Source organism: Manis pentadactyla, chromosome 5 (assembly GCF_030020395.1).
Source record: "Manis pentadactyla isolate mManPen7 chromosome 5, mManPen7.hap1, whole genome shotgun sequence".
In the NCBI taxonomy this organism is placed as follows: Eukaryota; Metazoa; Chordata; class Mammalia; order Pholidota; family Manidae; genus Manis; species Manis pentadactyla.
This window is the reverse complement of record NC_080023.1, coordinates 105,745,653-105,763,299: the sequence shown is the minus strand read 5'-3', so window position 1 is coordinate 105,763,299 and position 17,647 is coordinate 105,745,653. Positions and strand designations below refer to the sequence as shown.

At 43.6% G+C, this 17,647-nt stretch overlaps 2 protein-coding genes across 2 annotated transcripts; both read right to left on the bottom strand.

Moving 5' to 3' along the window:
- Positions 1 to 260: 260 nt before the first annotated feature.
- LOC130683981 (rho GTPase-activating protein 20-like) lies at positions 261 to 5,776 on the bottom strand. Its single transcript, XM_057503271.1, has 5 exons — positions 5,707 to 5,776; positions 5,342 to 5,517; positions 3,850 to 4,011; positions 1,037 to 1,149; positions 261 to 501 (listed from the first exon to the last, which is right to left on the bottom strand). The coding sequence occupies exons 1-5, from the start codon at positions 5,774 to 5,776 to the stop codon at positions 261 to 263; spliced, it is 762 nt and encodes a 253-aa protein (XP_057359254.1).
- Positions 5,777 to 7,337: 1,561 nt separating this feature from the next.
- Positions 7,338 to 16,942, bottom strand: LOC118909998 (rho GTPase-activating protein 20-like). Its single transcript, XM_057503270.1, has 7 exons — positions 16,843 to 16,942; positions 14,048 to 14,223; positions 12,557 to 12,718; positions 9,747 to 9,859; positions 9,022 to 9,211; positions 8,200 to 8,308; positions 7,338 to 7,399 (listed from the first exon to the last, which is right to left on the bottom strand). Exons 1-7 carry the CDS (start codon positions 16,940 to 16,942, stop codon positions 7,338 to 7,340), a joined length of 912 nt encoding a protein of 303 aa, XP_057359253.1.
- Positions 16,943 to 17,647: the final 705 nt, after the last annotated feature.

Here is a 17,647-nt window from a genome sequence, read left to right as displayed (position 1 = left end):
GAGCTGAAAGTTGGCTTGTCAAACTCCAAAGCCCAGGAGTCACATCACATCACTCTTGTCTCTCTATTGTTTAGTCAGTGTAGCACTGACCCTCTTGGACAGAGAGAGAGAGAGAAGTGACTCAGCTCCTCTCCATTTCCCACTGTGCAGCCCACTGTCCTGTACACCACTAGATAAATGCCCGCCGACGGGCAGGGGGGTAATTAAAATGTGCACTTTTAAAAACTGGTCTGTCCGAATTACTAGCACATGTTTCAGACTCAAGGTGGTGACTCAGCCCCGCAGGACATAAAAATAAGAAATCTCCTTACCCTTTTCATCAAGTACATTCCTGCTTCTGTGCTGCAAGGGTTAGGTAGACAAAGAAGGCTCGGGGCTATATGCTGTGATAAGGCAAAAGCGGTCATCTCGTTGTATGAAGAGTGCTGCTTGATGTTGTATAATACCCCGAAAAGACACTGCAAGAGCACAGCATTGGCTCTTGGCAGCTGGTCTAAAAGCCTAAAGACAGAAAAATGAAATTTTAAGTGAGGGAAGTCATTTGGATGTGGAAGTGGGAAACACAGAGGCAAGGAACAGAGCACTTTGTCCACCAAGTACGCAGCCCACTCTAGCAGAGCTCCAGGTGTGAATGCATACAGAAATGTTGGACTCAATTCAATTCCTGAACCAGGTAATAACTTCTCCGGTTAAGTAAGTGCTTGGCCAAAGTGAGATCATACCACTGGCAAAGTTGTCCACTAGCATCTCTTGTAGACTTGTGGGTCTATTTCCTATCAGTTTCATACATTCAGAAGGTGTAAAATGGTGAAGGAAACCATACGAGTAAGCTTAGGGAAAAAGAGTTCAATGAGGGCAGTTAAGAGGTGCATGTATGTTTAAACTGGCCTTCTGGGTGTGATCAAATGAAAACCCTTCGGATTTCATAACTATTTTAGTGGTCAAAGCTGTAAATGAAAGGCATATTTTCCTAAGGGTATGTCGTTTGTAGTTCTCAATGTGAGCCTAGTAGAGTAATTAATTGTTGCATCATTACCTCCGGGTGGCAGTTATTTTCTCATCCTCCCTCTTCCCTTGACAAGGAACAGCAAGCCATCTATCATACAGACTGGATGAAAAAAGACTTCCTTCGATGTTTTGAAGAAAATCCTTACAAAAATAAAGAATATTATTATTGCAGTCAATACATATTGGAAAAATTGCAGAGAAAAACCTTGAGTGGCAAACTTCAGTTCAGTGCCCGCTACCTTCAAAGCCACCCAAACCAAGACCCAGGAGAGCTCGGTTCTGACTCTGCACTGACTTGCACACCCAAAGCAGTACATTGGATTTTCACCACAATTTAGGAGCATAAAAACAGAGTCTAGGTTCTGTTGACAATGAAGATAAAGCCCCTTGTAGCCTCTGGAAGTGACTTTTTGTGTACGTTTTAGCCAACTAGCACAAACTGACCAGGTCTGGTGAAAAAACAATTCAGCTTCTTGAGAAGAAATACATGTACCCATCTTGCTTGTTTATTTGAGAGAGTGCTTGCTCTGAATTCTAGCAAGTAAAGTTTTTTAAGCAAAACATACACGCGCATGCTATTGCACAGATATTAAGAGAGAACCAGGCCTTCCGCCCGGAGGAATCTGTGCCCGTTGGGAGAAAACTGCTCTTTTAATAGTTCGATTCCTCCCTTTTGTAACCCTATAAAAGTCCAGTTCTGCAGCCTTATAAGCAGCAGATGTTGGAAATACAGCCAGATCCTCAATGCCTAGCTACCTGTTACCCTTTTCAGTCCCTGAGTAGCACATATATATATTCCCCCCAAAAGGGGAAGTGTCTCAAGATTTAGATACATCACAAATTTATGCCTCTGGGTTAGGGATAGGCAAATGTAAGTTTCCTAAGTGGAGGCCTGGAAATCTGGCACCACAGAAGGCTGATGAACAAGTGTTACCATTATACGTGTGAGCCTATTAACATTTACGAAGCTTTAAAGTTCTGCGCAAGCCTGAGGGCCTTACCAGCGTCACAGGGATACCTCGCTTCCACTGACTTCTCTTAGTTTTAGCTCAGTCAAAAAATGTCTGCAGGGAACCATCACAATTACAATCCAGTAAGTGTTCCCTCCTTCTAATGCTTACAGAGCCGCTCTTTGTGCCAGGTGCTCTTTTGAGTGCTGGTGATAGAGCAGTGAAGGAAAAGGGGAAGTCCCAGTCCTGTCATTGCTCCACTGAGTCACTGGCACACTGTCCCCACCCGGGACAGAGTTCTCAAAGCGTTTGCTGTGGAACCATCCCAGTATATTTGAAAGGAAGAAGCACGACAGTCCTGGCTGGCTCTGAGAGTCTAGCAGGGAGCACAAGGGCCCTAGCCTCGTGCCCCAAACTGCAGCTGTCATGGCATTTGTGTCCCCTCTCTCTCCTTGACCCTGTGCTGCACAATCCACTGGTGGCCAGCTGTGCTGAAGCCAGAACGTGACCCGACTGTGCCAAGGGTATTTGTTGTTGCACCTCTCTTTTAAGACAGCTTAGGGGGAAAATGAGTGTGGCCCTGAGGAGACAGTCCTTTCTTGTTGAGGCCTATGTCTCCAGTTAGTTTCACATGGTATTATCAAGGCCAAAGTTGCAAAGTCTGATTCTCCACCAGGATCAGTCAACTTTAGGAAGAGAAAACTTGAGGAATATCTAAGAACTGTACCTATGAGTGCCACCCTCTGGCTAGTTTGCGCGTAGAACAAAGCTGACTATTGCTAGGAAATCAAAGCATTTCCATGTGCGCACCCTGCAGAGCAGCAGCAGCAACTTTTCTTGTCACATACCCAGTGTATATTATTGTGGTCCCTGTGGAGGTAGTCATCAACTCTACGTCGTTTCTAACTGTTGCTATTTATCATACAGTCTCATGGAGGACAAGGAAAGACCAAATGTAACTGACATTTATGTGATAATTTTCCTAACCTGTTTGCAGTCATTACTACATTAACATGTTGTGGTTCAGAACTGCTAACAAGCTCTAAGATGGACTGATGATACCCTGTCTTGGCTCTCTTATTCTCCTTATAGACGTGTAACTGATACTTGTGATTTAGATGTGTCCCTTCACAATTGATCTACTTTTTGTGTAAACATACTGAACATTAAAATTTCCAGTCGAACTGTAGCTACTGCACCCAGTTTTTACAAGTCATGTTTACCAGGCGAGGCATGTGGTGGGAGCTGATTTCCGTGGGACTGTGTCTGTGGCGGTGAGCTAAACAAATCAAGTTTTAACAGTGGATGCCAGAGGCGCTAAAGGTGAAAAGACACACCCACATGCTGGAGTCAAAGCTACGTGACTCTGACAGTAAAAGGCATGAGGGTAACGGGAAGGAATCATGATGAAGCGACCAGAGATTTTGGTGGCTGCACTGAGCATTTTTTTATGCATTTTAAGTCTAATTTTGCATACTACGGCAAAGTAATACAACCATCTCTGAAGATGGATATAAATTTTCCTTTGGAAACTTTCCCTCCTTAGAAGTATGGGCAGGAAGTCATCAAATTAGGACGGTTGTTCTGGTAAACATTTTGTGTATGTGTGGAGGTTGAAATTTATTATTTTGTTATAATTATCATGGTTATTTTGCATAGAGTGCTCAGGAGGTATGATGGGGAAGGTCGTGTGTGACATAAGAGGAAATTATATCTAAGCAGGCTTTTAACGATCAAAGTAGCTCTGTGAAATTTTGACTTTGTGTTTTATAGTTTTGCACAGTCTTAACCTATTATGTTTTTTATAGCTCCTAGGCCATCGTGATAGATGATACCAATCATACAACTTCAGAGTTAGGCTGTGTGTGAACACTGCTAGAAGTCTCCCTACCTTTAAGACTGCCACTATCACAAAGATGGATTCACTATTCCAGTTCACTTTCTTTCCGGAATTGAGCTTCTCCTTTAGTTCTCTGCCAGATTTCATATGGGTTGGTGTTCTGAACACTCCTTTCCTGAGAGGGCCTTTTTCATTGATAAAAGCAAGCATACTCTATAGGAAGAAAAGGAAAGACAGACATATGGCAGCTCGTCTCCAGAGTGTATGTGGACGCATTGTGGTAGTGGTGGTGGGACTAAATGTGGAATCGTTTTTCCATTTCTCTAAATACATTTCTACCCAACAGTCCACTCTACATTCGTATTCTGAAACACTTCAACCACTTATTTTAATCAGATTTTCCATTTCAGGGAATTTATGCTTTTTCATCAAAGTTGTCTGCTTCAAGGCCTTTGTGGAATCACCCTGTCCTCTTCCATTCATTCTTCATTAGTCCCTAATAGAGGTAGACGCTCTTCCCCACGTCTGTAAATCATTTTGCCATACTCATTTCCCATTTGTTTATTCCCTTTTGAGCAAGTATATACATACCCCATTCCCACTTCTTGTATTTCCTTCCCTCTTTTAAAATCAGGCCCCAATCCCTGGCCGCCTCCTCCGATTACATTCCGTTGTCAACAGTGTTTCTTTCCTGTGGCTGTATCTCCAGGGCCTCTGCTTGCAGTGTGGGAGATAATAGGGCTTGGAGTCACATAGTCCAAGGGCTCTAAAATCTGGTGTCCAGCCTATCTTCTATGTGACCTGGGGCACATACATACTCTGCTGACGCTCTTGGTGTGTGTCTTTGTGTGGATGATGATACTCACAGCTATGCCACCCCCTAAATTTGTGGGGAAGGATGCGAGGACCTGGGCAGTAGGTAGCATGATAAAGTCTTTCAATCTGGAATAAAATTGCCTGTATCTACTACAGCACTAGGAAATGTACTGGACACTCAGTGAATTCTAACAGCGTCAATCAGTGCACCATTGAAGACAACATAGGCCCAACTCAGTGGCTTTCACCTGACCTGGGCTGTTTGGGTGAAAGTGTGCATATTGGCCAGAGGATGAGTCTTTATGCTTAAGCACTTGACATGCACGTCAAATCCATGGGATGCAATTTTGAGTTGTATGATTGAGTCACTTGCTGAAGGAGACTTGGACTTACTGCAGAATTAAGGAAGGAGATGAAAAGGGAATATGAGGATGAGGAGGACTCTCAGAGATTCATACACACAAAACCCATTTTGACGGACCTGAGCAGGCGTGTGTGGGATTTCCTGAAACAAGTGCCATGGACAAGGGTACCTTTTCCTGTGGTATTTGCCTTATAACTCTGCAGTACCTAAGTCTGATTTGATTCTTTCATGTAATTTTAACAGTCTCTTAGCCAGAGCCAGGAGCTAACAATCTCTCCATTTGGGGATAGACTGGAGGAGAAGCCGTGGGCTCCCGAGCTCTCCTTCCTCAGGAGGGCTACGCAAGACTGCAGTGAGACCTACCAGAATGGGGTTGAGCAGCTTATCATCACCACAAATGTCCATCATAGAAATGCCGAAGAGCTGTCTTGGCTTTGCAGGTGTTTGAGGGGGGCAGGGCTGGTCCTGTGAAGTGCTGGAGTCTTGCCAACACGTCTGGTGTGGAATAGCATTCTTTTTAATTGTCTTCCAGCAGGAATCTAAGGAAGAAGTGGGATGATCATTACTGGCAGTTTAATTCACTTCACCTTATTTCCACCATTGCCATTGCATATCACATTTGTTTCAATGGGGAGAAGAGAAAGAAACTGAGTCACTGGCCATTTGGGATTTCCCACATTCTGAAATGGGCCAAGTGCATCCTTGTGGTGGTAATGCGTTCTTCTTACCCGTATCCTGCAAACCAGTAGTTAAGCCTCCAGGTTTGACTGGACTCAGGGTCCGTCCTTTCAGGGGCATCTACTGCCTGCTTCACTGCCTCACAAAGTACTCAACCTATAGCTGTACAAGTTTCTTGGTACTAACCATGTGCAGTGAATTTTGGTGTCAGAGCCCATTTTGAAAGCTAAGAAAATTTGGTATTCAAATGACGCAGAGTGTGGGCAATATCTACCTTCATAGGAAGTCTCCTGTGACTCTGAGATTTCCTGTTAGGCTTTCTATTTGACCAACGTCATGAACTTTCTCCTGTCAAAAGGATCTGCTCTTCCTGACACACCTGCTTGACCCCAGTCTTCCGCCGGCTTCCGGCCCTTTGCTCTATGGGGCCACAACCCTCAGGCAGCTCCATGGATGACTTTCGGCAGTCGAGGTCCTTGGCAAATAGTCTTTACATGCTGACTGTGTTATAAGATTCCAGGTGGTCAAGTTTCTTGATACCCACCAAGCTGCCTAGGCATGATTTCTAATTACCCAACAGCTCAGGGCAGTACTGACAAAGAGCTTAACAAACAAAGGGTGATGTTTCGAGCTTAACGTTCCCACTGCTCAGCTGTGGATGTTTTCCTAAGAAGGCACCTGAATGTTCACTTAAACCACCTGCTTACAAAACTGAATGCTTTAAAGAAGTCAGCAGTGGAGTTGAGTTGTGGAAAGATAAGCACGTGAGTAATATTTCACCAAATATCCCCAAACGCCCATCCACTTGGCTTTTCACAGACGTAGTGAGTGAGTGCACTGCCACGTGCACCCACAGGGAGCAGTGCTTGTGACGCTGGGTCAGCAAGACCAGGATCAAGTAACCAAAAGGCTCCTGGTTTCCCACTTACTTGTGTAAGCTGCTCAAGAGTCTTTGAGCTTCAGTTTGCTCAACTTTAACATATATAAAGCTCCTTCTATCTTAATGGTGGACTAAATAATATGACGTACAGCTCGACACCAGTCGCGGCTCACTCGGCCTCAATAAAAGTAACTTCCTTCACTCTGAGGGCCTAAGGCAGCCTTGACACCCACAGCAGACCACCCCCATTCTCCACTTGCTCTTTCGGCTTCCAGAAGGTACGTGGTTGTGAAGGAATAATGCCCCCATTCTGCCTAGTTAAGGGTCTTTCTTCCTGCCCTGAGATGCACACCCCAACCGTTTTAAAGAGAGAGAAGGAAGAACACAAATACGTTTTTCAGTCCAGCAGGAGGATCCTGTGTGTCAACACGTATGCATCCTTACACTACATGTGCATATGTAGGTTGAGTTGTATGTGACCTGGTTTCCCTACTTGAAACTTGGTTTTGTTATTTCTAGAACTATCTAAATGTAGTCCTTTATCCAACTTCCTTCAGAAGAATCCTGTATCCCTTGATACAAAGGTACATATTCCAGCTACTCTGTGAGCACAGACATAGAGCAAAGTAGACACTGAGCCCTGTACTTTCCAAAAAATAGTTTCAGGCTTAGCTGGACCTCTCGAAATGTATGTTAGTTGGTGTTAAGAGTTCATGTTGCCCTCTGTGGCTAATAAAAAAAAATACACTATGGCCCTGAAAAATACTGGAATTATTAAACAAGCTAACTTTTAAGGAACCCCTAGGCTTTGTCATATGGTCCTGGCAAGATGTGGGTTAGTGTTTCCTCATGCTCAAAGTAAGCTACGAATATTAAAAACTTAAAGTTTTGAACTTTGTGTTTATAGAGTAACAATCATAACAATAAAAATACTTTAACTTTGAATTGTTCTTGCTCAAATGCTTCCCAAATTAATGGCACATTTTCTTCTGAAAACATCCTGAGATTTAGGCATATATATATATTTTTTAATCCACATTTCAGAGACAAGGAAACAGACTGAGAGTAACTGGCCCAAATAACAGCTGGTAAATGGAGGCACATGACCTTACACTCTGGAAACGCTGTTTGACTGTTTGACACAAAGTCAAGTCGGACTTTGTGTCAGTGATGCTGCTTCTTTCCAGCCTGTGTCAAAGAGCACTGGAATCCTGTGGTGCCTCAAGGGCCACAGAGTAGAAAAAGGCGGGGTTATTGTGGGGTGAATCAAAGAGGCTGTGCTCTAGGCCCTTCACTCACTCCACTTTCAGCCAGAGTACATCTCTTATGATTATGTGTATAAGGGGTCCTGCTGCAAGCTTTGTTTGAAAGATTCCCAAACACTGAATCGTACCATGACGTCTCCTAATGCCGGTAGCGATCTGCACTAGCAACCTCTTGAAGTCAGGGACCCTGTCTTATCTTTTCTTTGATCTCACAATGGTGGGAAACCTCCCCTGACCGTGTGCCTGCCTTTGGGAGGAGGAGCAGGTGGAAATCACTCCCTATGGGAAGTGTTGCTGCAGGCTCCAGAACAGCGCTGTCTGAGCATCTCCCATGAACCCTGGCAACCCTGCTCACCGTGTTCCTTACCAAAGCCAACTGAATTAATTATTCACAGTACCTGTAGCCTCACTGGTACCACTGTTCACTGAGCTCTTCCCCAGGAGGGAAGTGGCATCTTCACCAAATATGTTGTGGCAGTTTTCAATGAGAAATTCTACCAGAGATATCTGTAACACAAAAGGGCAAAGACAGGGTGCTCTTCTTCACATGGCAATGTTAGAAATCCCATCTCACATGTGAATCTTGGGTCTAACAAAAAATGAACAAGAATTCTGAGGAAAAATCGATAGTTGATTGTAAAGAACCAAGAATAATCCAGTTTTGTTTAAGAAATAAATGATACTTCCAAGACTACTTTGGCACAGATGTTAAAAAGCTTTCAATGCTTGAATGAAAGTTTTGATTTCTGCCCTAGTTTAGTAGGTCACATTTTTAAATCAATGCTTACATCTTTAAAGATAGATTAAATTGCAAGGAAGTCACATAGGATGCTTGGGTTGGAGATGTATATATAATCTCTTGCTAAGCTTTATTTCTTGTGAAGAACTTTCCAGGTCTTTTGAGATACAAATGATGTAAAACACCTTACTAAAATTTATGATGCATCCAAAAGACAAACATCTGTGAAATTCACTTATAAAGTGTGGAAGAACCCTAAACTTGGGAAGCAGAGATCTCTGTGGGTTCTCTGTGACGGAAGGTCAGCAGCTGGAGAGAAACCATGGTGGCTTGTCTGAGTATGATAAATGCCTGCCACTCCAGGGGCGTATAGGTCAAGCGTACACTTTTAAAAACAGGTCTGTCTGTATTACCACCACACATTTCAGACTCAAGGTGGGGCCTCTGTCCCTTAGGGCCTAAAAATAAGATATCTCCTTACCTTCTTTTTCATATTGTTTCCTAGATCTGTGTTGCAAGTACCAGGCAGATAAAGAAGGCTCGGGGCTATATACATCGATAAACCAAAAGCTGTCATCTCGTTGTATTTGGAGTGCTGCTCAATGTTGCGTAAAACTCCAAACAGACACCGCAAGAGAATAGCATTGGCTCTCGGCAGCTGGTCTAAAAGCCTAAAGACAGAAAAATGTACTTTTAAGTGAGGGAAGTTATTTGGCTGAGGAAGTGCGAAACACAATGCCAAAAAACAGAGCGCTTTGTCCACCAAGTACGCAGCCCACTCTAGCAGAGCTCCGGGTGTGAATGTGTAGAGAAATGTTGGACTCAATTTAATTCCTGAACACGGTAAGAACTTCCCCGGTTAAATAAGTTCCTGGCCAAAGTAAGGTCATATCACTGGCACCCTGGTCCACTAGCATCTCTCATAGAGCAGTGGGTCTCATTTCCTATCAGTTTCATACTTTCAGAAGTTGTAAATTGGTCAAGGAATCCATACAAGTAATCTTAGGGAAAAAGAGAGTTTAATGAGGGATAGTTAAGATGTGCATGTATTAAACTGGCCCCCTGAGTGTGATCAAATGAAAACCCTTTGGCTTTGGTAAGATTTTAGTGGTCAAAGCTGTAAATGATAGGCCTGTTTTCCTTAGAGTATGTTGGTTGTAATTCTCAGTGTGAGCAGAGTAGAGTGATCAATTGTTGCATGGTTACCTCCGTGTTGCAGTTATTTTGTCATCCTCGCTCTCCCCTTGATCAGGAATGGCAAGCCATTTATCATACAGACTGGATGAAAAAAGACTTCCTTCGATAGTTTGAAGAAAATCCTTACAAAAATAAGAATATTATTATTGCAGCCAATATGTATTGGAGAAATTGCAGAGAAAACCTTGAGTTGCTGACTTCAGTTTGGTGCCCGCTACCTTCATAGCCACCCAAACGTGACCCAGGAGAGCACAGCTCTGACTCTCCACTGACTTGCACACCCAAAAGCAGGGGCTTTGTTTGCCTCAATAAGTTAGGAGCATAAAAGCAGCGTCTGGGCTCCGTTGGCAGTGAAGCCTCTGGAAGTGACTTTTTGTGTACATTTCAGCCAACTAGCACAAACTGACCAGGTCTGGTGATAAAACAATTCACCTTCTTGAGAAGATATACATGTACCCATCTCGCTTGTTAATTTGAGTCACAATACTTGCTCTGAATTCTACCAAGTAAAGTATTTGAAGCCAAACACACGGCAAATGCTATGGCACATATACTATGGGAGAACTTGGCCTTGTGACCTGAGGTATCTGTGCCCCTTGGGAGAAAACTTCTGTTTTTATAACTTGATTCCTATAACCCTATAAAAAGTGCAGTTCTGCAGACTTATAAGCTGCCAAAGTTGGAAATACAGCCAGATCCCCAATTCCTAGCTACCTGTTACCCTTTTCCATCCCTGAGTGGACCATGTATCTCCTCCCCCTAAAAAGGAAAGAGTCTCAGAATTTGAACACATGACAATTGCAGGCTTCTGGGTTGGAGACAGGCAGATATAAGCTTAATAAATGGAGGCTTGGATATCTGTCAGTACAGAAGGCTGATGAACAAGTGTTACCATGATACATGTGAGCCTATGAACATTTATGTAGCTTTAATGTTCTGTGCAAGCCTGAAGGCCTTGCTAGCATCACAGGCATACCTCGCTTCCACTGGGCTCACTAATAGCCCAGGACTTCTCTTAGTTTTTAGCTCAGTCAGAAAATGTTTGCAGGGAACCGTCACAATTACAGTCCAGTAAGTGATCCCTCCTTCTAATGCTTACAGAGCCGCTCTTTGTGCCAGGTGCTCTTTTGAGTGCTGGCGATAGAGCAGTGAAGGAAAAGGGGAAAGTCCCAGTCCTGTCATTCCTCCACTTAGTCACTGGCACACAGTACGCATCCGGGACAGAGTTCTCAGTGCGTTTGCTGTGGAATGGTCCCAGTATATTTGGAGGGAGGAAGCACAACAACCCTGGCTGGCTCTGGGAGTCCAGCAGGGAGCTGGAGGCCCCTAGCCTCGTGCCCCAAACTGCAGCTGTCATGGCATGTGTGTCCCTCTCTCTCCTTGATCCTGTGCTGCGCAATCTACCATTGGCCAGCTTTGCCGAAGGCATGTTGTGACCCGAGCTGGCTGTGCCAAGGGTATTTGTTGTTGCACCTCTCTTTTAAGACAGCTTAATGGCCAACTCCGTGTGGTCCTGAGGAGATAGTCCTTTCTCGTTGAGGCCTGTGTCTCCAGTTAGTTTCACATGGTATTATCAAGGCCAAAGTTGCAAAGTCTGATTCTCCACCAGGATCAGGCAACTTTAGGAAGAGAAGTCTTGATGAATGTCTAAGAACTGTACCTATGAGTGCCACCCTCTGGCTAGTTTGGGCTTAGAACAGAGGATTAGGCGAGAGCCTGCTGACTCTTGCTAGGAAGTCAAAGCAGTTCCGTGTGTGCACCCTGCAGAGAGCAGCAGCAGCCTTGCCACTCACATACCCCGTGTATATTACTGTGGTCCCTGTGGGGGTAGTCGTCAACTCTGTGTCCTTTCTAACTGTTGCTATTTAGCATACAGTCTCATGGAGGACATGGAAAGACCAAATGTAACTGACATTCTGTGATAATTTTCATAACCTGGTTGCAGTTGGTTCAGAGCTGCTAAGAACTCTAAGACGGACTGATGAAATCCTGTCTCGGTTCCCTTATTCTCCTCATAGACATGTAACTGATACTTGTGATTTAACTGTGTCCCTTCACAATTGATCTATTTTTTTGTATAAACTTACTGAACGTTCAAATTTCCAAACTTGGTGTAGGTGCTGCACCCACTTTTTACTAGTCATATTTACCAACGGAGGCATGTGGTGGGAGCTGATTCGCATGGGACTGTGACTGTGGCAGTGGGCTAAACAAATCAAGTTTTAACTGATTATGCCAAACTTTCTAAAGGTGAAAAGAGGCCCGTGTGCTGGAGTCACTCTATGCGACACTTGACAGTAAAAGGCATGAGAGTAACAGGGGAAGGAATGATGATGAAGTAAACAGAGGTTTTGGTGGCTACTGTCAGCATTTTTTGATGCTTTGTAAGGTAAATATTAGCATGCTATGGCAAAGTAATACAACCATCTCTGTATTTAATATAAATAGTCTTTTGGAAACTTTCCCTCTTTAGGAATATTGGCAGGAAGTCATCAAATTAGGATGCTTGTTTTGGTAAACATTTTGTATACATGCAGAGTTTGGAATTTATTATTACTTTGTTATTATTATCATGGTTATTTTGCATAGAGCGCTCAGGAGTGATGATGGGGAAGGTTGTGTGTGACATAAGAGGAAATTATATCTAAGCAGGCTTTTGATGATCAAAGTAGCTTCCTGAAATTTTGACTTTGTGCTTCAGTTTTGCACATGCTTAACCTATAATGTCTTTGATGGCTCCTTGGCCGTCATGATGGAGGATAGCAATCACACAGCTTCAGAGTTAGGCTGTGTGTGGACACTGCCAGAACTCTCCCTACCTTTAAGACGGCCGCTGCCACAAGGACGGATTCACCATCCCAGTTCACTTTTTTCCCGGATTTGAGCTTCTTCTTTAGGGCTCTGCAGGATTTCCTATTGGTCTCTGGCCTGAAGACGCCTTTTGTGAGCGGCCCTTTTTCATTGATAAAAGCAAGCATATCCTATAGGAAGAAAAGGAAAGAAAGACATACTGCAGCTTATCTCCACATGGTATGTGGAGGCATGGTGCTAGAGGTGGAGGGCTTAAATGTAGAATTTTTTTTTCCATTTCTCTAAAAACATTTCTATCCAACAATTCCTTCTACATACATTCGTGTACTGAAATACTTTAAACACTTATTTTAATCAGATTTTCCTTTCCAGGGAATTTATGCTTTTTCATCAAATGTGTCTGCTTCAACGCCTTTGTGGAATCACCCTGTCCTCTTCCATTCATTCTTCATTAGTCCCTAATAGAGGTAGACACTCTTCCCCACATCTGTAAATCCTTTTGCCATACTCATTCTGCATTTGTTTATTCCCTTTTGAGCAAGTATATGGATACCTCATTGCTACTTTTTCTATTTCCTTCCCTCCTTTAAAATCAGGCCCCAATTCCTCACCACCACCTCTGATTACATTCCATTGTCAACAGTCTTTCCTGTGGCCGTATCTCCAGGGCTTCTGCTTGCAGTGTGGGAGATAATAGGGGTTGGAGTCACATAGTCCAAGGGCTCTAAAATCTAGTGTCCAGCCTGTCTTCTGTGTGACGTGGGACACATACATACTCTGCTGACGCTCTTGGTGTGTGTCTTTGTGTGTGTGAAGTACAGAAGATGATAATCACAGCTACGCCATCCCCTTAATTTGTGGGGAAGGATGCGAGAACCATGGCAGTAGCTAGCATGAGAAATTCTTTCTATGTAGAATAAAATTGCCTGTATTTACTATAGCGCTAGGAAACGTACTGGACACTCAGTGAATGCTAACACTGTCAACTCAATGCACCATTAAAGATAACGTAGGCTGAAGTCAGTGACTTTAACCTGATAGTTGCCATTTGGGTTAAAGTGTGCTTACTGGCCAGAGGATGAGTCTTTACACTTAAGCACTTGACATGCAAGTCAATTCCATGGGATGCAATTTTGAGTTGTATGATTGAGTCACTTTAGCTGAAGGAGACTTGGACCTACTGTAGAATTTAAGGAAGGAGATGAAAAGGGAATATGAGGATGAGGAGGACTCTCAGAGATTCATACACACGAAACCCATTTTGACGGACCTGAGCAGGCATGTATGAATTTCCTGAAACAAGTGCAATGGGCAAGAGTACCTTCTCCTGTGGTATTTGCCTTATAACTCTGCAGTACCTAAGTCTGATTTGATTCTTTCATGTAATATTGAAAAAGCCTCTCAGCCAGAGCCATTTGGAGCTAGATTTGGAGGAGAAGCCTTGGGCTCCTGAGCTCTCCTTCCTCAGGAGGGCTACACAAGACTGCAGTGAGACTTACCAGAATGGGGTTGAGCAGCTTGTCGTCGTCACAAATGTCCATCATAGAAATGCCAAAGAGCTTTCTTGGCTTTGCAGGTGGTGGTGCCGGGCTGGGGTTGTCCTGTGAAGCGCTGCAGCTCTTCCAGCAGGCCAGGTGTGCGACAACACTCTTTTTAACTCTCTTCCAGCGTGAATCTAAGGAAGAAGTGGGATGATCATTACTGGCAGTTTAATTCACTTCACCTTATTTCCACCATTGCCATTGCACATCACATTTCTTCCAATGTCGAGAAGAGAAGAAATTGAGTCAGTGGCTGTTTAGAATTTCCCACATTCTGAAATTGGCCAATTGTATCCTTGCGGTGCTAATGTGTTCTCCTTCGCCATATTTTGCTAACAAGAAGTTAAACCTCCAGGCCTGACCAGACTCAGGGTTAGTCCTTTCTGGGGCATCTACTGCCTGCTTCACTGCGTCATGAAACACTCAACGTGTAGCTGTACAAGTTTCCTGGTACAAACCATGTGCAGTGAATTTCAGTGTCAGAGCCCATTTTGAAAGCTAAGAAAATTTGGTATTCAAATGACGCAGATTGTGGGCATCATCTACCGTCATTGGAAGTCTCCTGTGACTCTGAGATTTCCTGTTGGGCTTTCTAAGTGACCAACTGTGGTCAATTTCTCTTGTTAAAAGGATCTGCCCTTCCTGACACCACCTGCTTGACCCCACTCTTCCGTCAGCCTCTGGCCCTTTGCTCTGTGGGGCCACAACCCTTAGGTAGTTCCATGGATGACTTTCTGCAGTCAGGGTCCTTGGCAAATAGTCATTACATGCTGCCTATATTACAAGACTGCAGGTGGCCAGTTGTCTTGATACCGCACCAGCTGCCTAGGCATGATTTCTAATTACCGAACAGCTCAAGACAATACTGACAAAGAGCTTTACAAAGAAAAGGTGATTGTTTTGAGTTTAAGGTTCCCATTGCTCAGCTGTGAATGTTTTTCTCATAAGGCACCCGAATGCTTGCTTAAACCACCTGCTTGCAAAACTGAATGCTTTAAAGAAGTCAACAGTGGAGTCGAGTTGTAGGAAGGATAAGCACATGAGTAACATTTCACCAAATATCCCCAAATTTCCATCCACTTGGCTTTTCACGGACGTAGTGGGTGAGTGCACTGACACGTACACCCATAGGGAGCAGTGCTTGTGACACTGGGTCAGTGAGACCAGGATCAAGTAACCAAAAGGCTCCTGTTTTCCCACTTAGTTGGGTAAGCTACTCAAGAGTCTTTGAGCTTCAGTTTGCTGAGCTCTAACATAAATGAAGCTATTTGTATCTTACTGGTGGACTAAATAATATGACGTCCAGCTCAGCACCAGACATGGCTCACTGCAGCCTAGATAAAAGTAACTTCCTTCACTTTGAGGAACTAAGGCATCTTTGATACCCACCCCCATTCTCCACTTTCTCTTTTGGCTTCCAGAAGGTACATGGTTGTGAAGGAATAATGCCCCTACTCCGCCTACTTAAGGGTCTTTCTTCCTGCCCTGAGATACACACCCCAACCATTTTAAAGGCAGAGAAGGAATGATGCAAATACATTCTTCAATCCAGCAGGAGGTTTCTGTGTGTCAACATGTACACATGCTTATGCTACATGTGCATATGTAGGTTGAATTGTATGTGACCTGGTTTCCCTACTCATAACCTGGTTTTGTTATTTTTAGAACTATGTGAATGTAGTCTATTATTCAGCTTTTGTAAAAACAGTGTTGTATCCCTTGATAGAAAGCTATATATTTCAGCTACTTTATGAGAACAAAGATAAATTAGACACAGTGAGTCCTGTACTCTCTCAGAAATTTTTTTCGGCTTAGCTGGAATATTTGTAATATAGGTTATTTAGTCTTACAGTTCATGTTGCCTCTGCGGCTTCTAAAAATATTGCTTTGGCCATGAGTGTATGGGAATGATGAAAGAAGGTAAATTTTAGGAATGTAGGATTTTTATATGGTCATGGCATGATGTGGTTTAGTGTTTCCTCATGGTGGAATTAAGGTGTGAACATTTAAAAAACAAATTTTTGAATCATTGTTCTTACAGAATAACAATCATAATGTTAGAAATGCTCTAAGTAGAAATTCTTTTCTGGCTCAAACTTGTCTCAAATTAATAGCATGATGTGTTCTGAGAAGGACACATCATCGGGAGCATTTTGGCAGGGCAGAGATAAAAATCATATGAAGAAATAATAATAAGCCCAATCCCTAAATTTCTATCTAGTTGTAGCCTCCATATGCTGTGAAGCAGACATGAGTGATATCACTGTGTGGGTAAAACTGAGAGTTCAATTTCACCTTATGTAAAGTTGATAAGTCCTGTAATTCTTTACTCCCCCTTAATTCTTTCATCCCAGGTCTCTCTAATCAGGCCACCATTTGATCACTTCTTGTGATGGCCTTAGATATTGTAGAAAACCGTGTCATGGGAAAAATCCATTCCCCGGACATATGAAGCTCACACTCTAATAAGTTAGAGTTGTGATCATAACATAATTCAATGTTGGAAATGCTCTAGAATTACAGAGAAGGAAGAGACTGTCAACCTAGAGGAATGAAGGGGGAGAAAACCCCTCCTAGCAATGGCGTTGGGTGTCTCTGAGGGTTTTTTTGGGTTATTTGTTCATTGTTAGGTTCTTGCATGTACTGCCTCCCCAGCCCCTCATGGAGAAGAATGAACTCTACGTTGTGAGTTTGTTTCCAGGAGTGGAGACATCAGCCAAGAAAAAGCCCGTGTGGGAAAGGACGGGGCTCACCTCTCCGTTGGTTCCTGGCCACGTGCCTGGGCTTCAGGATGAAAGAAAAGATAGCATCCTGCAGTTCCTGGGGCACGAACGGAGCAGGAAGAAGGCTCATTTTAATACCATAAGGATGTTCATGCCCTGCATGGAGAAAAACCTAAATATAGATTCCGGCTGATGGTGGTGGGTAGGGTACAAACCTACCTTACCATGAGCATGTGCAGCATACTGGGGTGTGCTGCCATTCTCCTGGGGCTTCTGGAGAAAGAATCCTCTGCCTCTGAGTCAGCGTCATATTCCCTCACCTGGGGGACACCCTGCAGAAAGCAGGTGCCCAAGCAATAATTTAAAAAGAAAAACAAAGCTTAAACATGGTGCTTTGCTTGGAATACACAGCCCCATCAGGGAGGGCCATGCACCGTGTTGGCTTGTGCTGTGCTTCCATCTGAGACTATTTAATGCCTCCTAGCTTCTGTCTTGACACTAACTAGGTGTGTAAGGCTCAGGCAGATTGCCCCTTGGAACCTTACGTTCATGCTTTCAAGCACTTGCTTATAAGGATCAAAGTAAATATAGTAAACATTGGTAGTTAATAAATTTTAAATAATAGTATATGTTAAGAATTGTTATGATCACTCTTCTCTCACTCAATGTGTCAGCTTAACTAAGAGAATTTCCATTTGCTTTTGTCAGTTCTAAACCCAGGGCTACTCAAGAGCAGCAGGGAGCCTTTAATCTTCCCTCCCACTGTCCCCCTGCACCTAGGAGGCTCCTGCCAGTGGTCAGATGGAAGGATGCACTGTGTTGGGAACCCAAAAGC